The 22144-nt window shown below is 42.8% G+C and overlaps 1 protein-coding gene, 1 long non-coding RNA gene and 1 other non-coding gene across 12 annotated transcripts in view; 2 read left to right on the plus strand and 1 right to left on the minus strand.

The window, feature by feature from the left end:
- The window catches only part of LOC106021651, a 43955-nt gene extending 41501 nt beyond the window's left edge, over window positions 1–2454 (minus strand). For 4 of the 10 annotated variants that reach the window (XR_005876827.1, XR_005876835.1, XR_005876833.1 and 1 more), the window contains exons 1-2: window positions 2331–2452; window positions 1846–1970 (exon numbers count right to left, since the gene is read on the minus strand). This is a non-coding gene — a long non-coding RNA (uncharacterized LOC106021651). Of the gene's footprint in view, window positions 1–1845; window positions 1971–2330 lie in introns of all 10 variants that reach the window. The other 6 variants (XR_005876834.1, XR_005876831.1, XR_005876830.1 and 3 more) reach the window with 3 other exon arrangements.
- A 1634-nt stretch (window positions 2455–4088) lies between these two features.
- Trnaa-ugc lies at window positions 4089–4160 on the plus strand. The gene has a single exon. It is a non-coding gene; the product is annotated as a tRNA-Ala (tRNA).
- A 1576-nt stretch (window positions 4161–5736) lies between these two features.
- On the plus strand, window positions 5737–19621 carry LOC101836626 (14-3-3 protein zeta-like). The gene is made up of 3 exons (XM_040744438.1): window positions 5737–5830; window positions 10394–10510; window positions 17826–19621. Exons 2-3 carry the CDS (start codon window positions 10395–10397, stop codon window positions 18679–18681), a joined length of 972 nt encoding a protein of 323 aa, XP_040600372.1. The 5' UTR covers window positions 5737–5830; window position 10394; the 3' UTR covers window positions 18682–19621.
- The last annotated feature ends 2523 nt before the right edge of the window (window positions 19622–22144 follow it).

Consider the following 22144-nt stretch of genomic DNA (forward strand, 5'->3'; position numbering starts at 1 on the left):
GCTCCTAAGAGCTGCGCCATCTCTCTAGTCTCTGGATGACACTGCTCATGCCTTTAGAGCAGGTGTTCTTGAAGACCAGATTGCCTTCCCAGAAGGGTTCCGAGAGGCCCACAACATTGAATAACTCCAGTTCCAGAGAATCTGGGGCCAATTCTGCCATTTCTGACTTCTGTGGATACCAGGTGCCCACACGGTACACAGGCCAAATACTTCCACACATACAATAAAGTAAGTACTCCTAAGGAGGAAAACAATGGAAGAAAAACCTGCAAATCATTAGTGCTGATAAGCTGCAAAACTCTGCAGGTGTCCTGTGCAAAACAATGTGGCAGACAAAGAGGGAATATGTACCATTTGCTATAAGTCTGCAGGGATCACACACACACACACACACACACACACACACACACACACACACACACACACACACGGCTCATGAACAGCCAAACAGTAGGGAGGGCTCTTCAGAGAAAGAGTGAAGCCCACAGTGTTGGGGAAGCAGGGAGAGTTACTGAAACCACACCCAGAACAGAGAAGTTAAGTGGGCAGATTGAAGAGCCTGCAAGATTGCAGCTCTCAGGGAGACTCCTAGAGGTGCAGGGCTTATGGGAAGGGAAGACACATTGTCTCAAGAGAGGATCAGCATTGTCCCTTTTGTCTTTCAGCATGGCTGAGCAGGAAGGATCCCAGTTTTTGAGAAGGGGTCCTTTTGCCTCCTGGTTTGCTGACCAAGTGCATAAACACTAAACTAGGGAGAGAGCAGCATGTCATTTCATCGTTTTGGAAGGGAGGCAACAACATTCCACTAAAGAGACTAGAAGGCTACTCTAAGGGAACCATCCATAGGCTTATTTATGGGCAGGGGAAGCTACCCACTTAATCACAAACAGAGGCTACTTTTTCACAAGTTGATAAAGCAGAGTGAGTCAGACAGCATTTGTGACTGCCAGAGATGCAAGCCAAAAATCTTTGTGGTGGAGATACTTTTTAAAGACCTAACAATTCAAACATGGAGTCATGAAACAGGAATTTGTTGAGAAGACTGAACTGGACCCAAGGCATGTCACAGAATAGAGGGCATATTCTGATGCATTTAAAAGCAAGTTAGATAGAGAAGTGAGAACCACAAGATACACCTGCCTGCCTTCCCCACGTCACCAAAATATCCATCCATGCCTCCCTGAACCTTCTATGGCCTGCTTCAGAGACTTTATCTCAGATTCAGGCATAGAGGATCCCTGAGAGAGAGGGCATGGAGAAAATCTTCTGCCACTCTTAACCTCAAAAAGATGGATGTTAATCTCCAAGGTGAGGTCCAGGGCTTCTGCCAGAACTGAGAAAAACCACAGACACGAAAGGAGCATCTGGGTTTGGAGCACAAGACTTGAAAAGAAATGGTGGCTGAGGAGCAGAGAGAGGAGGACCAGGGAAAGATGGAGAACATGTCCTTGATCCAGGACAGGTTCCCAGTCACAGCTTTCCACTGGGTGCACAGACCCTGCCTGTGTATGCAGTCTGCAAATCTGAAGCTGCTGATCCCACCTCCTCTGGACACTAGAAAAGGAGCAGGACCCATGGTTGAATCCCTGCAAGTCTGGGCACAGCAGCAGTATTGGAAAAACATGGTTAAATATGGGACAGATTTTCCTTTCTTCTCAATACTGCTCAGGTCTGTGTGATGGCTCAAGGAGGAAGGAAAGTGACTGAATGTGATATGGTGTGGGGAAATGATTTGGAGAATGTTCTTACAAGGGTTGAAGTGAAGGGATATCTTCACAAAAGACCCAGAAAGAGGTAGACATGCAGGCACCCACCATATCTAAGCACTACTAATCTAACACCTACCAGGGAGTCCTGGGAGAGCTGATGAAATTGAATTACTCCAAAGTGCCTTGGTCCTTCCATCCACCTGAGATGAGAGGTAGGACACACAGAAGCACTGCCTCTGAACCAAACTGAATCGCAAACCACTGGGAAGGAAAAGTAATCCGCTCAGCAACTGCATATTTGAATAGTCACCTTAGGGTGATCACTGATTACACTTTAGCGTTTCCTTTTAGTGCCCCTCAGATCCTCTGGGTGAGCGGCGCCATCCCCTTTGCACAGAGCAGCAAGCTGGGATCTGAGGGAGCTCCCTCTCCCAGAACACTCCTCCTATGGCTCCAGCACCCCCAGGTACAGACAGAACAGCACACTGAGCAGGCAGCATGCTCCCAAGCCCCTCTCCTCCTGGAGACATGCTGGCTGCAAACCCCGAAGCGGCTGTGAACCTGTCGGGTGTGCGATCCCTGCACCTGCCTCCCCACCCTCAGGAAGATTCAGCTACTCACCTCCTCCCGGAACCCAGATGCTCACTCAGTCCAAACACCAGGATGCTCCTTTCAGAACACAGCCTGGGCGGCCATTGCAAGCGGTCGCCATAATGACCCCAGGTTTCTATGACAACCACAAGTGCTTCCTGCTTTCAGTGACCAGGAATGGCTCCGCCCAGCCCTCCCTCCCTCCCTGCCCCTCACAGCAAGAAGAGCTCTTCACCCTTCTCATAAGTCTAGAAAGCACTCCCATTAGACACACTGCCCCCAGCACGACAGCAGAGCTTCCCTTATTGGTTAGACCCGTGCAGAGGGCATATCCCTGGAGCGAAGACCACATTCTACTCACCAGACCACGGAGGTCACAGTCAGCGATGAACAGTGTTGTCCAGTGACAGATGAGCAACTGCATCCACTAGTCAGCTATGCCACCTCGGCCTCACAGCACAAAGTTAACCTCTGGGACACCTCGTGCTAATAGGTCCTGAAAATGAAACGCCAAATTCTAAAAGTAAAACCTTAGAGTTGCCGGGCCTCGAACCCGGGACCTCGTACATACTCAACATAACCACTTCAAACTGGGCTACTTCCCCACATTTGAAAGCAACCTGATCAATCTTAAATGAATTCACAGACACTCAACCTGCACTCATAGGTCCTGCGAGGTCCTGTGTCAAATCAGTGTTTATCCAACAATGCCTCAAAGCTAGTCCACTGTCAACAAAGAAATGTTACTCCTCCTCCCCTTGTCCTCATTTGAGTTTTGGTTCCTTCCCTCCTGGCCTCTCTTGTTGCTTTTGTCTTCATTTTACTTAGGCCCCTCCCCTTGTCCCGTGCTACCTTACCCTGTTTCCTCTTACTCCTTGTCTTTATCTAGGAATTCTAAGTTAAAGTCTTCTTTTGATAGCATTCCTCTTAGTATCCCAGTAATTGTTGAGGTTGAGCAATGTCCTCAATTGTAGACCCAGCGTTCTATACTCTGGCATCTTTTCTCGTTATATGTGTGACTTTTTCACTCTTCTGAAGTTAAATAAAGTATTTCCTTAAGGAGTTTTTGTGTTGATACATGTACACAATGTCTTGTGAAGAAGGTGGCACATTGTAATGAAACTCTCACTTTCAGAAGCTTCCAATGCAGATGGTGAGATACATAAACATAGCGAAGTTGACAGCACATGAGGATTTTATGAACAAGTGGAAAGCTCATTTTCAGGTGGTTCAACAAATAAAGTGAAAAATGTTGCATGGCAAAATTATGAAACAAGATGTGTAGCCAGCCCAATTTAGAAAAAAAAAATAAAGAGCGAACAAAAAAAAAAACCCAAATGTTTTTGAAGCCCTGAAAGCTAAGGCATTTTAGAAAAGTGTATAGATGTATGATCAGGAAAGTTGTTGGAAACTGCCTATGCTCTGAAATATGATAGCATATTGCTAGTCAGCAACATATAGTTATTAATTCCCCATGATACTATCCAGTTGAACTAATCCTAACGCCTGAATTGGAATTAAAATGGATCTGCCTGAATAATTCCAAGTAGTATTAATTGTTATCTTACCTTGTTTTGAAGAATATAAATTGTATTATTATTTTGAATATTTTCCTCTGAACACAAATTGTTTTGTCATCCAGTAATGTCATGAAAATGAGATTAAAGCAGCTAATGGGAGGCGGTAAAAAATAGTCAAAGGATCAGATGGTATTCCTTTCAAGGCCTATGAAAGTGGGATTAGTCCATCTGCATTCATATATGCTCTGATCAGGTGGTTCAGCCATGTGGGGATGTAGCTCATTGGTAGAGCACATGCTTTGCATGTATGAGGTCTCGGGTTTGATCCCCGGCATCTCCAAAGTGCTTATTTTTTTTTACCTTGGAGGTGTCTCAGACTTTAACTTCCTGTTATGTGATCCTATTTGCATCGCTAATTAGTGCGTTAAGTTGCTCATCTGTCACCCCTCCACAGTGTTCATCTCTGACTGTGAGGACATTTCCATGGAGACTGCCATGCTCTGGTGAGTACAATGTGGTCATGACTCCAGGGCTGTGTTTGGTTCATGAATATAACAAAAAAGCAAAGCTCTGCATTCGTCCTGATGACTCTTCGATGGGTGCGCTTTGTAGTTTGATAACAAGAGGGGAAGAGTTTTTTTGTGAGAGCAAGGAATGGAGCGCTGAGCTCTCTTATACTGTGGCTTCTCTCTGCTTATATTTATTACCTTTTCACTCTTCTCAACATATACAAAGTACTTCTTTAATGATGTTTCATGATGAGACACATGCATGACGACATGTGATGAAGGGGACATACTGTACTAAAAACTCACTTTCAGAAGCATTTCTGAAATTTTCAGAATGAAGTTGATGAGATACATAACCATATACAGATGTTGACAGCACATTAGAAGTTTACAAATAGTTAGCTCAATTTAAGTTGTTGCAATAAATTAAATGATAAATGGTTTAGGAAAGTTATGAGACAACATGACTAGCCTGCCCCATATTAGACAAAAAAAGTTTTTGATACCTTGAAAGCAAAGGCATATTGTAAAAGAGAATAGAGGTATGATTAGGAAGGTTTCTGGAAAGTACTCATATTGCTAGTCAGCAACACAAAATTATTGAATCCCCATGATAATGTGCAGTTGAAATCATACTACAGCCTAAATTATAATGAAAATGGATGGGCTGGAAGTATCGCGATTAGTATTAATTGCTAGCATGCCATGATTGGAAGAATGTTAATTTATTAATAATATGATTATTTCCGTTTGATTAAAAACAACTGTTCACTCATGCAATACATGTCATAAAATTTAATTGAAATAATTAACTGGAAACCATAAAAATATAGTCGAAAGACTTGACATAGTACCTCGCAGGACCTATGAGTGCAGGTTGAGTGTCTGTGAATTCATTTAAGATTGATCAGGTTGCTTTCAAATGTGGGGAAGTAGCCCAGTTTGAAGTGGTTATGTTGAGTATGTACGAGGTCCCGGGTTCGAGGCCCGGCAACTCTAAGGTTTTACTTTTAGAATTTGGCGTTTCATTTTCAGGACCTATTAGCACGAGGTGTCCCAGAGGTTAACTTTGTGCTGTGAGGCCGAGGTGGCATAGCTGACTAGTGGATGCAGTTGCTCATCTGTCACTGGACAACACTGTTCATCGCTGACTGTGACCTCCGTGGTCTGGTGAGTAGAATGTGGTCTTCGCTCCAGGGATATGCCCTCTGCACGGGTCTAACCAATAAGGGAAGCTCTGCTGTCGTGCTGGGGGCAGTGTGTCTAATGGGAGTGCTTTCTAGACTTATGAGAAGGGTGAAGAGCTCTTCTTGCTGTGAGGGGCAGGGAGGGAGGGAGGGCTGGGCGGAGCCATTCCTGGTCACTGAAAGCAGGAAGCACTTGTGGTTGTCATAGAAACCTGGGGTCATTATGGCGACCGCTTGCAATGGCCGCCCAGGCTGTGTTCTGAAAGGAGCATCCTGGTGTTTGGACTGAGTGAGCATCTGGGTTCCGGGAGGAGGTGAGTAGCTGAATCTTCCTGAGGGTGGGGAGGCAGGTGCAGGGATCGCACACCCGACAGGTTCACAGCCGCTTCGGGGTTTGCAGCCAGCATGTCTCCAGGAGGAGAGGGGCTTGGGAGCATGCTGCCTGCTCAGTGTGCTGTTCTGTCTGTACCTGGGGGTGCTGGAGCCATAGGAGGAGTGTTCTGGGAGAGGGAGCTCCCTCAGATCCCAGCTTGCTGCTCTGTGCAAAGGGGGTGGCGCCGCTCACCCAGAGGATCTGAGGGGCACTAAAAGGAAACGCTAAAGTGTAATCAGTGATCACCCTAAGGTGACTATTCAAATATGCAGTTGCTGAGCGGATTACTTTTCCTTCCCAGTGGTTTGCGATTCAGTTTGGTTCAGGGGCAGTGCTTCTGTGTGTCCTACCTCTCATCTCAGGTGGATTTTAAATTGTAAGTATTCAGCATTCTCGGGTTGTTCAGTTATGGTTTTATTTTTAATTGAATTTTCCTTAAATTAAAAGCAATCTCATTTTACATTCCAGCTCCAGTTCCCTCTCCTCCCATCCTCCCAATGGGTCATCCTCCAAATCTGTCAAATCATTTCAGGCAGAACCTCCACGACCCATGTGTCTATGCTGATAGCCTATCCCCTCTATGTGTAATAGGCTCCCAAATTCCATTCCTACTACATCACAGATAAATACTGCTTCTACTGCCAGGAGCCCCATAGAATGTTCCAAGTCCCCAATTCTTCAGGGGGCCTAGTTCGTTCTTATGCTGGTTCCCCTGCTGTCAGAGTCGGGTCCATGAGCTCCCACTTGCTCAGGTCATCTGTTTGTCTGGTTTTCCCCAGCCTGGTCCTTGTTCCTCCCTCCTCCCTCTCTGCTACTGCTTTCCTCCTTACAACTGGATGCCAGGAGTTCGGCTCAGTGCTTAGCTGTGGACTCTGCTTCTGCTACCATCAGCTACTGGCACTTAAGGTAGTCAGCAATCACATTTTAGTCAGCAATAGCATTATATGGGAAGGAATTGAAGGGAGCTTTTACTTTGTTTTTTGAGACGTTTCTCGGAGCCTGGTATAGCAGGCTGGCCTCAAACTCACAGAGATCTGCCTACATCTGCCCCTGGCATGCTGAGACTAAAGGCTCGTGCCACCAACAACCAGCTTGCTTAGTTTCTTAGTTGTGGTCTTTCTCGTGGATTCCAGGAGATTTCCCTATTCCATTTATGCTTTTTATTTGATGTCTTTTCTGGGAAATCTTCACCTAGGCATATTGACATGGATTTTCTTCTGTGTGTTCTCTTTGACATTTATAGGCTCATTTATACTCTTACTTTTTTTGAGAGGCAAGCCTTGCAAATGTCTGTTTATTTTAGGAATTCATCCTGCTACTCCATATGACAGCATCACCCTAGAAAGCCAAGTATTCATTCTGTAATTTGTAATATCCATGATTTACCCAATTCAGTCTTTCCTGTTAAAAACCTCTGAAGCCTATTGACTATACTCCCAATTTTCTTCTGATTTTACTTACCTGGAAGTATTCATTTCAGTTCATTCACTATGCAACTATTAGTTTTAATCTAAAGTTCCATAGGGAAAACTAAAACATGCGTTGAAGGATCTAATTATGTCCAATCTGTTTGAATAACTTCAGGTGCCAATGTAAAGAAAGCTTGAGTCCCTTGGGCCTAAAATGGCAGAAAATAGGACAGAATTTGGTGATTTCTTCAACATGAAATTCCCACTTAAGTTCTTTTACTCAACTCTGGAACAATGGTTGAGCAGTTAATATCACAAGTGTTCTTGCCGAGGACACAAGTTTGGTTCACTTCTAGTGTATCGGGAAGTTCACATATGCCTGGAATTCCAGCTCCAGGGTGTCTCATACTCTCCCTTTTTGTCTTTCAAATTTTGATTGTGTTTGCACTCGATAGGATGTAGGTCCTAATTATATTTGTGGATGTGGATATACCCTTGCCTCCGCACAGTTTGCTTAAAGAGCATCCTTTCTACACCAAATTGCCTTTACCCATTTGTCAAGCGTCAGTTCTCCAGCAATGCAGGCATGGCACATATATCAATGATCCCAGTGCCTGGGAGGATGCAGGGGGAGTATTTTCAGTCCTTCTCAGCACAGACTACATACAAGTTGATGGAGCATGGGATACACAGAAAGATGTTGGCGAGGCAGTGGTTTACAAATGTGTCGGTGTAAACCTGGAATGTTGATTTGGGTCTTTACTTGCCAAGAGCAGGATGGCCCAACCACTGCAGTTTCATGTACGGATCTCCTGTCAGGCAACGCCATTCTCTACCTCTTTCTGTTTCTAAGATTCCCTATACAATGAATGCGTTGATCTTCAGAGGCTAGAATTTCCCACCTAATGAAAAACATAGTGTAATCTTATTGCTTTTCATGGAATCTGCACATCAGTTTTGAATCAATAAACATCACACCAATAATTAGATGTTTGACAAATGAACATAATATTTCCTTCATTCATGTAGTCTGCCTTCCATTCAGCAATGTGTGCCATGTTTCAATCTATAGGTGCTGTAGATCTGTATGACAGGACAATTCATTAGGTTTTTGCACTTTTTGATTCAACTATACCTGGTGTTATTTTTAAACTAGAGTTCCTAATTATTGTTCCATTTTGTAAGTTAACTATTAAATTTTCTGAGACCTGTCAGTCATCAATTGTCTGTTGTACTTAGGAAAGATGTTTTTGTTTGAAAGCATGGATTCCTCCATAATGGAGGTTTTACTTGATCCTTGATGCAGTTTGCCCACGGTTCCATATCAGCCATTTCATGTCATCGACAGTCAGTTCAGAGGAATGTCCCAGAGAAAAGTCCAAGGGCCATCTTCACAGGAACCACCCTGAAATAACATATTCAGTCGCTTTCAGCCTCCTGTGTGTGAGTAGGGATGCATCTGTTGAGAGATGTGATTTCACCTCTTGGATTCTCTGTAAACACTATAATGGGTAGCATCCAGCTAGGATCATGAGAGTGAGAAGTGTTGTGTCTGTTGAACAGGAATTCCTAGACAGATGTTGGGTCTGCAGAGACTGATGGATTGATGGATAGGACTTGAGTGATGAGGAGACCATGGAAGGAAGGTTGGAGGCCCAGAGCCTAATTACAGTTTGTGCTCACTGTAGCCCATGAGTAACAATTCCTTAGTCTGTCTTTGTTTGAATTACCTCATATCTTGTCACTAACTCGTGAAGTCGGACCGGACATCTGGACAGATTTGTTTTTTAAATCAGAACATAGCACCATAAAAGAAGTTGTTAATATTCTACCAGTCAATGGACTGAATGTCATCACATAGCAGCTAAAACCTGTAGCTGTGGTTCTTCTAATTTTCCTAACAGCCTACTTATTATTTCCACAAATGTATGTAAAGCATGTCTGCATTCATAGTGGTCTCCTTGCTGTCATTATCGATTAGTTTCATATGACAGCTCCCACATTGTAACATGGAATTTGTACTAACCTAAATCTGTCTCACTCATACTTTGTCATTGATATTTGACCCCAGACTAAACACTGCCTTCCTTCTTTGAGAGGAGAGCTGTGTTTTTTATTTACATCTGTAAGTGTGTATTCTGTGTATGCTGATGCGTGTCCAAACGTGTATCTGAAGTTGTCAGGCACATGGAAGTTGTCTCCCACCGAGGGTCAAATGAGGCGCTCATGTCATTCATACATTCAAGCACAGATGAGGAACAAGTTTGATGTTGTGCTTTTCTCTGCCCTGCCTTGCTTAGCCAGCATTGTTACCTCAGGCCGTAAATGACTTCTGTGGAATTTGGTAGAGACTAATATGTTAGTGAAAGTGAGTTGCATCACTTATTGCTATGACAGCTTTTAAGTGGTATAATTCTACTACTGTTTCTCCAATGTTGATCTTGACTTTAAACTTTGCGTATTAATACTCCATTGTTACATGTCTGTGTACTGATTTATATCACTATGACTCAGAATGCCCATTCCTATTATCGTCTCATATTGTCCTTCTCTATTTGATGCTCACTTTGTCCCTGTATTGGCCAGAGGAATACATTTACAGGGTCATCCATGTTCATCTGGTTCCTTTGGAGAATTTCCTGAGTGTAAACTTTGTACTCTCTGAGAGCTTGTATAGAAAGCAAATAATGATGCTCACATCCAAGGGTCATATTCAGGCCTTGAAGAGACAGGAAACAAAAAGGTGTATTGCGTGTGTCCTGTACGGCAAAATCCCCTTTCCTCTTTCATTCTGTCATTGTGATGGCCCTGGCATGACAGTCATGACTTGAGTACATACACACCGAGGGAATGCACATTTTCAGGTAAGGGGAAGTGAGCAGGCTCACATTTCCATACTATCTATGCATTCATAGGCATCACTGTGTGTGTTCAGGGCGGTGTGATGAACTGGGAAGAGGAAAAGCATCATTTCATAACTTCCTCGGATGTAGTCTGCACATGCATGCCACCATCCTTCATGTCCTGTCTTATGTGCTGTCTCATCCTGGTTTCCTCTATCTCATGTGTATTCTTTCCCTTATGCTACCCTCTAGCATGAAATCAAAGGATCTCATGTCTGCACCCCAGAAGCAGGAGCAGGGAAAGAAGAATCCAGTGTGCTGTGACATCCACCAGATGGAAGGTGTGAATAGAACATGGGGATACTATGAGTAAGTAACTTCCCTTCCCACATCCTTATCCATTAAATAGGATAACAATATCCGGTCTGTTGTTCATCGTCAAAGCTTTGAGGCATCAATGCCATGTCATCTCAGGTGGATGGAAGGACCAAGGCACTTTGGAGTAATTCAATTTCATCAGCTGTCCTAGGACTCCCTGGTAGGTGTCAGATTTGTGGTGCTCTGAGCTGGTGAGTGCCTGCATGTCTACCTCTTTCTGGGTCTTTTGTGAAGATATCCCTTCACTTCAACCCTTGTAAGAACATTCTCCAAATCATTTCCCCCCACCATATCACATTCAGTCACTTTCCTTCCTCCTTGAGCCATCACACAGACCTGAGCAGTATTGAGAAGAAAGGAAAATCTGTCCCATATGTAACCATGTTTTTCCAATACTGCTGCTGTGCCCAGACTTGCAGGGATTCAACCATGGGTCCTGCTCCTTTTCCAGTGTCCAGAGGAGGTGGAATCAGCAGCTTCAGATTTGCAGACTGCATACACAGGCAGGGTCTATGCACCCAGTGGAAAGCTGTGATTGGGAACCTGTCCTGAATCAAGGACATGTTCTCCATCTTTCCCTGGTCCTCCTCTCCCTGCTCCTCAGCCACCATTTCTTTTCAAGTCTTGTGCTCCAAACCCAGATGCTCCTTTCGTGTCTGTGATTTTTCTCAGTTCCTGCAGAAGCCCTGGACCTCACCTTGGAGATTAACATCTTTTTGAGGGTAAGAGTGGCAGAAGATTTTCTCCATGCCCTCTTTCTCAGGAACCCTCTATGCCTGAGTCTTAAATAAGGACTCTGATGCTAGGCATAGAAGGTTCCGGGAGGTAAGGCTGAATATTTTGGTGAGGTGTGGAAGGAAGGCAGGTGTATCTTGGGCTTCTGACTTGTATACCTAACTTGCCTTTAAGCTAATCGGAATATGCCCTCTATTCTGTGACATTCCTTGTGTCCAGTTCCATCTTCTCAAGAAATCCCTGTTTCATGACTCCATCCCTGAATTCTTAGGTCTTTAAAAACAATCTCCACCACTAAGATTTCTGCCTTTCATCTCCGGCAATCACAAATGCTGTCTGACTCCCCCTGCTTTATCAACTAGTCAACATGAAGCCTCTATTTCTGCCAGTGTAAGAAGTTTCCCTTTCCCATAAATCAGCCTTTGGATGGTTCCCATACAGTAGATTTGAGGTCTCTTTAGTGGAATGTTGTTGCCTCCCTTCCAAAACGATGAAATGACATGCTGCTCTCTCCCTAGTTTAGTGTTTATGCACTTGGTCAGCAAACCAGGAGGCAAAAGGACCCCTTCTCAAAAACTGGGATCCTTCCTGCTCAGCCATGCTGAAAGACAAAAGGGACAATGCTGATCCTCTCTTGAGACAATGTGTCTTCCCTTCCCATAAGCCCTGCACCTCTAGGAGTCTCCCTGAGAGCTGCAATCTTGCAGGCTCTTCAATCTGCCCACTTAACTTCTCTGTTCTGGGTGTGGTTTCAGTAACTCTCCCTGCTTCCCCAACACTGTGGGCTTCACTCTTTCTCTGAAGAGCCCTCCCTACTGTTTGGCTGTTCATGAGCCGTGTGTGTGTGTGTGTGTGTGTGTGTGTGTGTGTGTGTGTGTGTCTGTGTGTGTGTGTGTGTGTGTCTGTGTATGTGTGTATGTGTATGTGTGTATGTGTGTGTGTGTGTGTGTGGGTGTGTGTGTGGGTGTGTGTGTGTGGGGTGTGTGTGTGTGTGTGTGTGTGTGTGTGTGTGTGTGTGTGTGTGTGTGATGTTTGATCCCCGCAGGCTTATTGCAGATGGCACAGCTTTTCCTTTGTGTCTGGTAAATTCCTTTCTTCAGGACAGCTTTGGAAATTACAGCTTATTCCCCTGTTGATTTTCATTTTTTTTCTTTCTTTGTTTTCCTCCTTAGGACTATTCATTTTATTGTATGTGTGGGAATATTTGGCCTGTGTAAGTGTCTGTGTACCATGTAGTCACCTGGTATCCAAAGAAGTCTGAAATGACCTCAGATTCCCCTGGAAGTGGAGTTATGCATGTTTGTTAGCCTACTGGTTGATGCTGGGAATGAAACCTTGGTCTTTTTTCTGCAAGAACAAGTCGTGTAAATCCATTGGAGTTTTTTTAAATAATACCCTAGTTAAATTGTTATTGAGTTGCTAGAGTTATGAGTAAGCAGTTAAGAGACAATAGTGAGGAGATTCACAAGATGCTGTCTTTAGTTGTGTCATGGCTATTGTACTTATGGTCTCACATCAGGTGTGTTTGCTTGCATGGAGCTTCCAACATTAAGTCACAGATGTGTGAGGGACTCATGGAGCCACTTCTCTCCCTGACAGATACTGGAAATTAATTTATGGCTGCTAGGGGAAGGGGCATCATTATCTTCAGTGATAAAGCCACTGATGCATCTCCCACACCTCAGTGACTATCTCTACATCCATCCCTATGTAGGTAGCCCCTGTTCAACTCAGTTGTTAACAAAAGAAAAAGAAAGCAAAGAGACTTTACAGTGATAGGAGCGTTTACTGGAAGGAGGGAGGGTGTTGAAGTAGACAAGAGAGTGTAGGTGGTGAATTTGACCAGAATATATATACCCATGTGTTGCTGTAGTTTTTTTGTCCTGCCAGGCCCTGCCACCCTTCTCAGCCCAAAATAAACACACGAGCACATTAATTATAAACCTGTTGGCCGGTGGCTAGGGCTTCCTATTGGCTAGCTCTGTCTTAACTATTAATTCATAACTATTAATCTATGTATTTCTTCATGGCCTTATCTTACCAGAGAATACCTGGTGCATCCTATCCTCCTAGTCTCCACATGGCACCTCTTTCCCACACTTCTCTGCCTACCTTTCCCAGAATTCTCCTTGTCTTCTAGCACTGCCTATCTTTCTGCCTGTATTCGCCAAACCATGTTTTATTTATCAACTAATGAGAGAAAATTATATACAGAAGGGCATCCCCCAATCACCCATGTGTTCCCACATGCTGTCAATGACCTGTGTTTTTTAGGGAGGTCTCTTGGACACTTCAGACTAAAAACTCAAAAGGAATTATCTCACACATGGTGCTGGTCTTTTATTTGGCAACCAATGCCTTCTGGATTGAACACAATATTCTGGATAGGGTAACTCCAGTTAAACTATTTTATATTAACACATACACACACACACACACACGCATGCACACACACACACACACACACTCATGAATGCACCCACATAACTCTATACACATGAACCTTACAAATAGTAGCTTTCCATATGACTTTTTCAAACACCTACAATATTAACTATTCCTCCTTTAATCAATTATTTGGCTCTACCACCCTATCCTTCTTCCTATTTAAACCTCCCTTCCCACTGTTTCACTTTTCCTTTTCCTTAAGATCTTTCTTCACCCTCTCTATCATCGATCCCTTTCTAGTTTCTGGGATTCTACAGGTACTATAAGTTAAACACATATATATAATGATTCAATGTTGAGATTCATGTGAAAGTGAGAAGATATGATATCAGTCTGTCTGAGTCTCACTTATCTCAATATAATGATGGGGGGTGTACTTTTGTATGCTGTGAATATATATTGCTCTTATTGGTTGATGAGTAAAGCTGTTTTGGCCAATAGACAGGCAGGATGTAGCTAGGCAGGAAGTATAGGTATAGTTACCACACTAAGAGAGTTCTGGGAGGAAGAAGGCAAAGAGTCGAGTCTCCAGAGAGATACCATGTAGCTACGGGGAAGGTAGGATGCCCGACCATTCTCTGGTAAGATAAGACCTTGTGGAAATTAATAGATTAATAGTTGTGGGTTAATAATTAAGAAAGAGGTAACCAGTAAGAAAACTAAGACAATGGTCAAACAGTTTTATAATTAATATAAGCCTCTGTGTGTTTATGTGGGACTAAGTGGCTGTGGAACCAGGGTGGGACAGAAACATCCATTTATATGTGGTACTCAATGTGGGATTCCAAAATATAACAGGAATAAATAAAAAAACCAGAGATGGATATTGGGGTTCAAGCTTCAACCTGAATATCAGAAAAGCAAAGCATCCAAGCCACTAGCTGTTACCTCTAGTTCAGGCTGAAAGGGCTTATCTACACAAGGCTCTCAAATTGCTGCATCTCCTCAGTGTGACTGGAAAACGAATCTTCACACTTCATCTTGATACTGACTTATATACCTCTCATGAGTCCTAAGATTATAGGTGTGAGCTATATTTCTTTTTTAGCCCGATTCACTCTTGTGTAGATCTGGGTGACCTTGGACTCACAGAGATCCATCTATCTCTTAATCCTGAGTCCTAGGATTAAAGGTGTGTACCACTACGTTCTATCTTCTGGCTGCTGGGATTAAATAAAACTTTGCTGTATATAGGCAGAATGTTTTCAATATTTATTTATCAGTTGATGGAGATTTATGTTGTTTCCATGCCCTAGCTATTGAGAATAGAGCCACTACGAACATGAATGATCATACGTCTCTGTACTAGTTAATAGAGTCTTTTGGGTATATGTACAGAAGTGATATAATCTGGTCATATATTAGATATGTTTCTAGTTTTATTAGGAGCAACCACACTGATTTCCATAGTGGCTACACCAATTTACAGTTCCATCAGTAGTGCATAAGGCTTCCCCATTCAACACATCCTTACCAGCATTTCTTTTCTTTTATCTTATCAAATCTAAATGGAGTAAGGTGAACTCTCAAAGTAGTTTTAATTTGCATTTTCCTGATGGCTAATGATGTTGAACATTTGAAAAAATATTTCTTAGCCATTTATACTTTTCAGTTTTCACAGCCCACTTTTATTTTTAATTTTATTTTACATGTATGAGTTTGTTGCCTGCATGTATGTCTGTGGCACAATGTGCATGTATTTCCCACACAGGCGAGAGGAAGGTGTCAGATCCCTTGGGCCTGGACTTACTGATGTTTGTAAACCTTCTTGTGGGTGCTGGGGATCTAATAGAAAAGTATCCAGAGTTCATTGAACCATCTCTCTAGTCTCCACAGCACATTTTTTTTAAATCAGGCTGCTTGTTTTCTTGGTGTTTGGATTTTATTGTTGTTTGTTTGATTTATTTGGTTCTTTGTATATACTGTCAGATGCACTGCTGGCAAAGATTTTATTCTATTCTGTAGGCTACCTCTTCATTTCATTAACCACTTCCTTGAAGTACAAATGTTTTTCAATTTCATGAATTGTTGATTGTCAGTCTTATTCCTGGGTAAGAAGAATCCTTTTCAGAAAGAAGTCTCTATCCTGACATATACTGTCTCCTATAGAAGTGTCAGGTCTAACATTGAGATCTTTGACCTACTTTGAGTTTTGTGTGCAAAGTGAAAGAAAAGGATCAAGTTTCTTTCTACTACATATAGATATACAGTTTTCCCAACACCAGTCTTTGTAAAACAAAACAAGACAAAAAACAAAAAACAGTGTCTGTAGGTGCATGGACCTCAACTATATATTCGTATATTCTGGATCTTTGTTTCTAGTCTGTTCATCAGTGTCTCTGTTTTTGTGCTAGTATCATCCTTTTTTTACTACTTTGTCTCTGTAGTATAACTTGAAATCAGGTATGGTGGTACCTCCAGCATTATTTTTATTGTTCAGGATTGTTTGATTACCCAAAGTCTTTTGTGCTTCCATATGAATTTTAAGGCATTTTATTTATTTCTTTCATTTTATATGTGTGGATGTTTTACGTGAATGTATGTTTGTGTACCATGTGTGTGCTGGTGCCCACACAGGTCAGAAAAGGGTATCCTGGAAGTGGAGTTACTAATGGATATGAGTCACCATGCGGGTGCTGTGAACCAAACCCAGGTTCTCCTCAACAGCCACAAGTGCTCTTAACCACTGAATAATCTCATCAGCTCCTTCCTGATTAATTTTAAGACCATTTTTTCTATTTCTGTGAAGAATTGCCACTTGGTTTGTGTCGTTTATAGAAGTCCTTACTTCCTAAGGCTTATAAACAACTTTATGGTTACCAGCCTATCAACAGTGAGCTTGCCGAAATCCCACAAGCTAGGTACCAAGCCAGTTTTCCACCCTGGACTCCTCTCTGTCAACCTTAATTTGTTAACTATGGCCACGCATACATGATTAAAAAAGCAATTTCCCCAATATGATGTTTTAGGCAAACACATGTTGTCAACCACATACAAATAAAAATAAGAACAAGCTATTAATAGAACACTTATGTGCACGAATAATGAAAATACTCCATTTAAATTTGTACATTCAACAGAGAGTGGGAAAGCAACAGGAAAAATTATTTTCAAATTTTCATTTTACAAGGACCAAGGAAATGGCTCAGTAAGTAACAGTGTTTACTGTACACGCATGATCTTAAACAATCACATGAAAAAGTCAGCCATGTCTACACATGCTTGTCATCCCAACATTGTGAGGCAGAGACAGGTGAATCCTTGGAGCTTATCTACCAGTCATTTTAGCTGAAGAATCAAGCTTATGATTCAAAGATTAGACCTTACCTTAAATGAAAGATGAAAAGAGCAATGGGAAATAACAATGTCCACCACCAGCCTCCACACATAGGCATATGATACCTCCATACACCTGGGTTATGCATGTACCAAACATACACTATATACTTCCCTCCATAAATTTCCATTATACATTACCAAATTTCCTAAATTGTTATGGCTTTGAGATAGTATAATCAATACATGACTGGTATATACAAATAGTATGACTCCTGTGGTCAGTAAGCCTGGAGTGGGGTTTTGTGGCTGGTACTGGACAGGTTTTGGGAAATCCAAGTCATTGGCTTCAACATATCCTCAAAACAAATGAAAACAAGACATGGAGAAATCCACATCAATGGTTTAGAGTCAATGGAATACACACACACACACACACACACACACACACACACACACACACACACACACCTTAGAGGTAGATTCAGTAAGACCCTGCTGGCTAGTTTTACATCAACTTGATGCAAGGTAGACATTTTGGAAGAGGGAACCTCAATAGAAAAAGCCGTCACCTGATTGGCCTTAAGTGGTGACTGATGCTGAAGGACACAGCTCACTGTGAGCAGTGCCACTTCTGCTCTGGCAGTCCTCGGTGCTACAAGAAAGCAGGCTAAGCAATCCACGAGGAGCAAGAGATTAAGCGACACCCCTCATTGCTTCTGCTTTAGTTCCTGCCTCCAGGTACTTGCCCTGATTGAATTCTTGTCCTCTTTTCCCTTGGTGGTGGATATTTAAGAAGAAATAATTTCCTCTTCAACTTGTTTGTGGTTATGGTATTTTATTACAGAAATAAAAACATTATTACAGAGAGTCTCAGCCTCGCCGCCGCCGCCACCGCCGCCCAGGGACACTGCCGAGCCGGGCCCTGTGCGCCGCCACCCACTCCGGACACAGACTTCCCAGTTATGGATAAGAATGAGCTGGTGCAGAAGGCCAAGCTGGCCGAGCAGACTGAGCGGTACGACGACATGGCAGCCTGCATGAAGTCTGTGACCGAGCAAGGAGCCGAGCTGTCCAACGAGGAGCGGAATCTCCTCTCCGTCGCCTACAAGAACGTTGTGGGGGCCCGCAGGTCATCTTGGAGGGTTGTCTCAAGTATTGAGCAGAAGACGGAAGGCGCCGAGAAGAAGCAGCAGATGGCTCGGGAGTACAGGGAGAAAATTGAGGCGGAGTTGAGAGACATCTGCAATGACGTCCTGTCTCTTTTGGAAAAGTTCTTGATCCCCAATGCTTCGCAAGCAGAAAGCAAAGTCTTCTATTTGAAGATGAAGGGCGACTACTACCGCTACCTGGCTGAGGTTGCTGCTGGTGATAACAAGAAGGGAATTGTGGAGCAGTCACAGCAAGCGTACCAAGAAGCATTTGAAATCAGCAAAAAGGAAATGCAGCCAACACATCCTATCAGACTGGGTCTGGCCCTTAACTTCTCTGTGTTCTATTATGAGATTCTGAATTCCCCAGAGAAAGCCTGCTCTCTTGCAAAAACAACTTTTGACGAAGCCATTGCTGAACTTGATACATTAAGTGAAGAGTCGTACAAAGACAGCACGCTAATAATGCAGTTACTGAGAGACAACTTGACATTGTGGACATCGGATACCCAAGGAGACGAAGCGGAAGCAGGAGAAGGAGGGGAAAATTAACCTCCAGCCTTTGTCTGCCTCACTCTAAAATTTACACAGTAGACCATTTGTCATCCATGCTGTCCCACAAATAGTTTTTTGTTTACGATTTATGACAGGTTTATGTTACTTCTATTTGAATTTCTATATTTCCCATGTGGTTTTAATGTTTTAGTATTAGGGGAGTAGAGCCAGTTAACTTTAGGGAGTTACTCGTTTTCATCTTGAGGTGGCCAATCTGGGGAAGTGGAATTTTTACATGAGTTACACATGTTTGGCATAGTACTTTGGTACATTGTGGCTTCAGAAGGGCCAGAGTTAAAACTGCTTCCATGTCGGATAATTGGTTCCAGTCACGAGTGTAGTTGTTGCGGGTACTTTAAGGTTTGGAGCACTTGTGATGCTGTGGTACAAACAGATGTCCCTTGGATACACCTTGGGACCTGGTGTCTCTGCGTGCACTCTGACCACAGCTCCGGAAGTGGTCCTTAGACAAAGTTGTGACCCAGTTTTCTCTGATAAGGGCAGAAACGGTTCACATTCCATTATTTGTAAAGTTACCTGCTGTTTGCTTTCATTGTTTTTGCTACACATTTTATTTGTATTTAAATGTTTTAGGCGATCTAAGAACAAATGTAAAAGTTAAAAATGCAGTAAAAATGATTTGTTTGGTGTTCACTGCTCCATGTGTGTCAAGCACAGCGGTAAACAAAACCCCATGTATTTAATTTTTTTTTTTTAGTTTTTTGTTTTGTTTTTTGCTTTTGTGATTTTTTTCTTTTTGATACTTGCCTAACATGCATGTGCTGTAAAAATAGTTAACAGGGAAATGACTTGAGATGACGGCTAGCTTTGTTTTAATGTCTTAGGAAATCTTCATGAACAACCCAAGCATAATTGTTAAGAACACGTGTATTAAAGTTCATGTAAGTGGAATAAAAGTTTTATGAATGGAAAAAAACATTATTACAAACACATTTTAAAAATGACTCTATTTAGAATAACCCATAGGCAATATTTCTACTGCATATTGACTATTATAACAAGGACTAATAATGCTAAATTAGCATATTGAACCTCTTTATATAATGAGAAAATACAGCATTGTTCACTTTGAGCATATATTTTAAAAACTAACATACAGCATATGCAGTCACTTGGGGAACAGCTGCTGTCTGACACAAACAACTTTATACACATCTAGACAGGCTCTAGAGGCAAGAACTGAACCACTGCTCACCCACATGTCAGGAGAATGCCCCTTGGTCCTCCCAGACTATGAGGCCACAGTGCTCTTCTGTGCAGCTGCTATCAGACCACGCCCCCTTCCTGCTCATAAGAGTCAGTCCCTGCTTCCTGGGTCCTGCTGACTTTCTGCTTTTGCTTCACACCTTTGGGGCACAGCTTTGGGGTAGAAAACTGTTTTGCTGCACGATAGCCTTGACCCATGATGTACAAATTGACCTCTTGTTTTTCCCAAATAGGAGAGCAAAGGGAAATCTTGCATTTTGCCTATTTGCCCCTTTAGTGCCTTTGCAAGTCTTAAAATGTCAGGATGTGGAAAACTCTCTGCTTCTTTCTTGACATATTCTACCTCCCCACCATTGTGTTGCCATCAGTTTCCACAGGGCTTTCAGGCTTGCTTCCTTGGAGACACACATTCTGGCCTTTGACCAATCACACATATCTCAGCCAAGAGTGAGAGTAAAGCAAGAGTTGCTTATATGGAAGATGGGTTTAAAATGGCTGTGGTTAATTTAGCAATGAAAATTTTCTAATGCAAAATCAGAGAGACACCTGTAATCAAAATAGCACAGCTGATGAGATTTGCTTGTTTTTTATGGCAACAAGTATAACAAAGTCAGTTCCTAAAACTATAGAATAAACATGGATATTGCTAATTTTTATGCCTTCATTTATAACAGTGAATGTTACATCTGATTCACAAAAACTGATGGATCTAATATTTGTAAAGAAAAAGAAAACATTTTGTGCTAAAACATGTAATTATTCCCTGGGACATAATGTATCACCAGTATATAAAGCAGCAATCGTATATAATAAAAGAACGTCGTTGGTGGCGCATACCTTTAATCCCAGTGTAAAAAGAAGCTTTTTCTTTGAGGGAAGTCTTCCCGCCAGCCTGGTTCTAGAGCCGCATCAGTCCCAAATAAACACACAGGAGGCTATATTAATTATGAAGCTGTTGGCCTTGCTTGTTTCTTACTGGCTACCTCTGACTTAAGTATTTACCCCATAATTGTTAATCTAAGTATGTCTCTTACCGGAGAATAGTTCCGAGCTTCCTACCCCGTGGCGTTACATCGTGACTCTCTGTGTTCCTCCTTCCCAGAGTTCTCCTGGACTCCTAGTCCCACCTATCTAGATTGCCTATTGGCCAGACAGTGCTTTATTGACAAATGCACAGGACTTCCCCAACATCCCAGCACTCGGGAGGTAGAGGCAGGCGGATCTCTGTGATTCTGAGGCCAGCTTGGTCTACAGAGCGAGTTCCAGGACAGCCTCCAAAGCCACAGAGAAACCCTGTCTCGAAAAACCAAAAAAAAAAAAAAAAGAACATCAAATTAAGAGAATCAGTATGTCAGGGGTAGGCTTCAAACCTGAATTTTAACAAATCTGTACAAGAAACTTTATTTTATTTAAATTAGAAACACGCTTGCTTCACATGTCAATCCCAGCTTCCTCTCCCTCCCTTCCCCTTCACCCCCAGCCTCCCCAGCACCCCACCCAATCCCCACTCTGTTCCCCATGGAGGGATCTCCAGAATCATTTCATTCAGAGCAGGGCCTAGTTCCTCCCAGAAGTGTCCAGGCTGAGAGAGCATCCTTCATTGTGGGATGGACACCCAAAGTCCATTTGTGTGCCTTGGATAAATACTGATCTACTATCCAGGGCCCCATATATTGCTAGGTCTTCTCACTGACATTCAGGGTGTCTGGATCAGTCGCATGCTGGCCTCTCAGCCATCAGTCTGGGTTTCAAGATCTCCCACATGTTCAGGTCAGCAGTTTCTCTGGGTTTCACGAGCCCAGTCTTGACCCCTTTGCTTATCACTCATCCCTCTCTGTCACTGGGTTCCAGGAATTTAGTTCAGTGTTTAGCTGTGGGAGTCTGCCTCTGCTTCTATCTGTCACTGGATGGAGGTTCTAAGATGGCATATAAGGTAGTGTCAAACTCATTATCAGGGAGGAGCATTTAAGATAGTCTCTCCACTATTGCTTAGTTTGCCAGTTGGTGACATCCTTGTAGATTTCTGGAAATCTCACTAGTGCCAGATCTGTCCTGAAACCTAAAATGACTCCCTGTATTATGGTATCTCTCATCCTGCTCTCCTCTATTCTTCCCCTGACTCAAACTTCCTGCACCCCATGTCCTCCTATCCCCTCCTCTTCATCCCCTCTCTTTTTCTTGGCTCCCCCTCCCCTCCCCACATGCTTCCAATCTGCTCAGGAGATCTTGCCTC

This window comes from Mesocricetus auratus, unplaced genomic scaffold (assembly GCF_017639785.1).
Source record: "Mesocricetus auratus isolate SY011 unplaced genomic scaffold, BCM_Maur_2.0 Super-Scaffold_100003, whole genome shotgun sequence".
Taxonomy (NCBI): Eukaryota; Metazoa; Chordata; class Mammalia; order Rodentia; family Cricetidae; genus Mesocricetus; species Mesocricetus auratus.

What these genes read in the sequence shown, in the direction of transcription:
- LOC101836626 (XM_040744438.1), top strand. Translation starts at nt 10,395, where the DNA reads ATGAAATCAAAGGATCTCATGTCTGCACCCCAGAAGCAGGAGCAGGGA. An exon ending in AGAACATGGGGATACTATGA is followed by an intron (nt 10,511 to 17,825) that starts GTAAGTAACTTC and finishes ATTTTATTACAG; the next exon opens with AAATAAAAACATTATTACAG.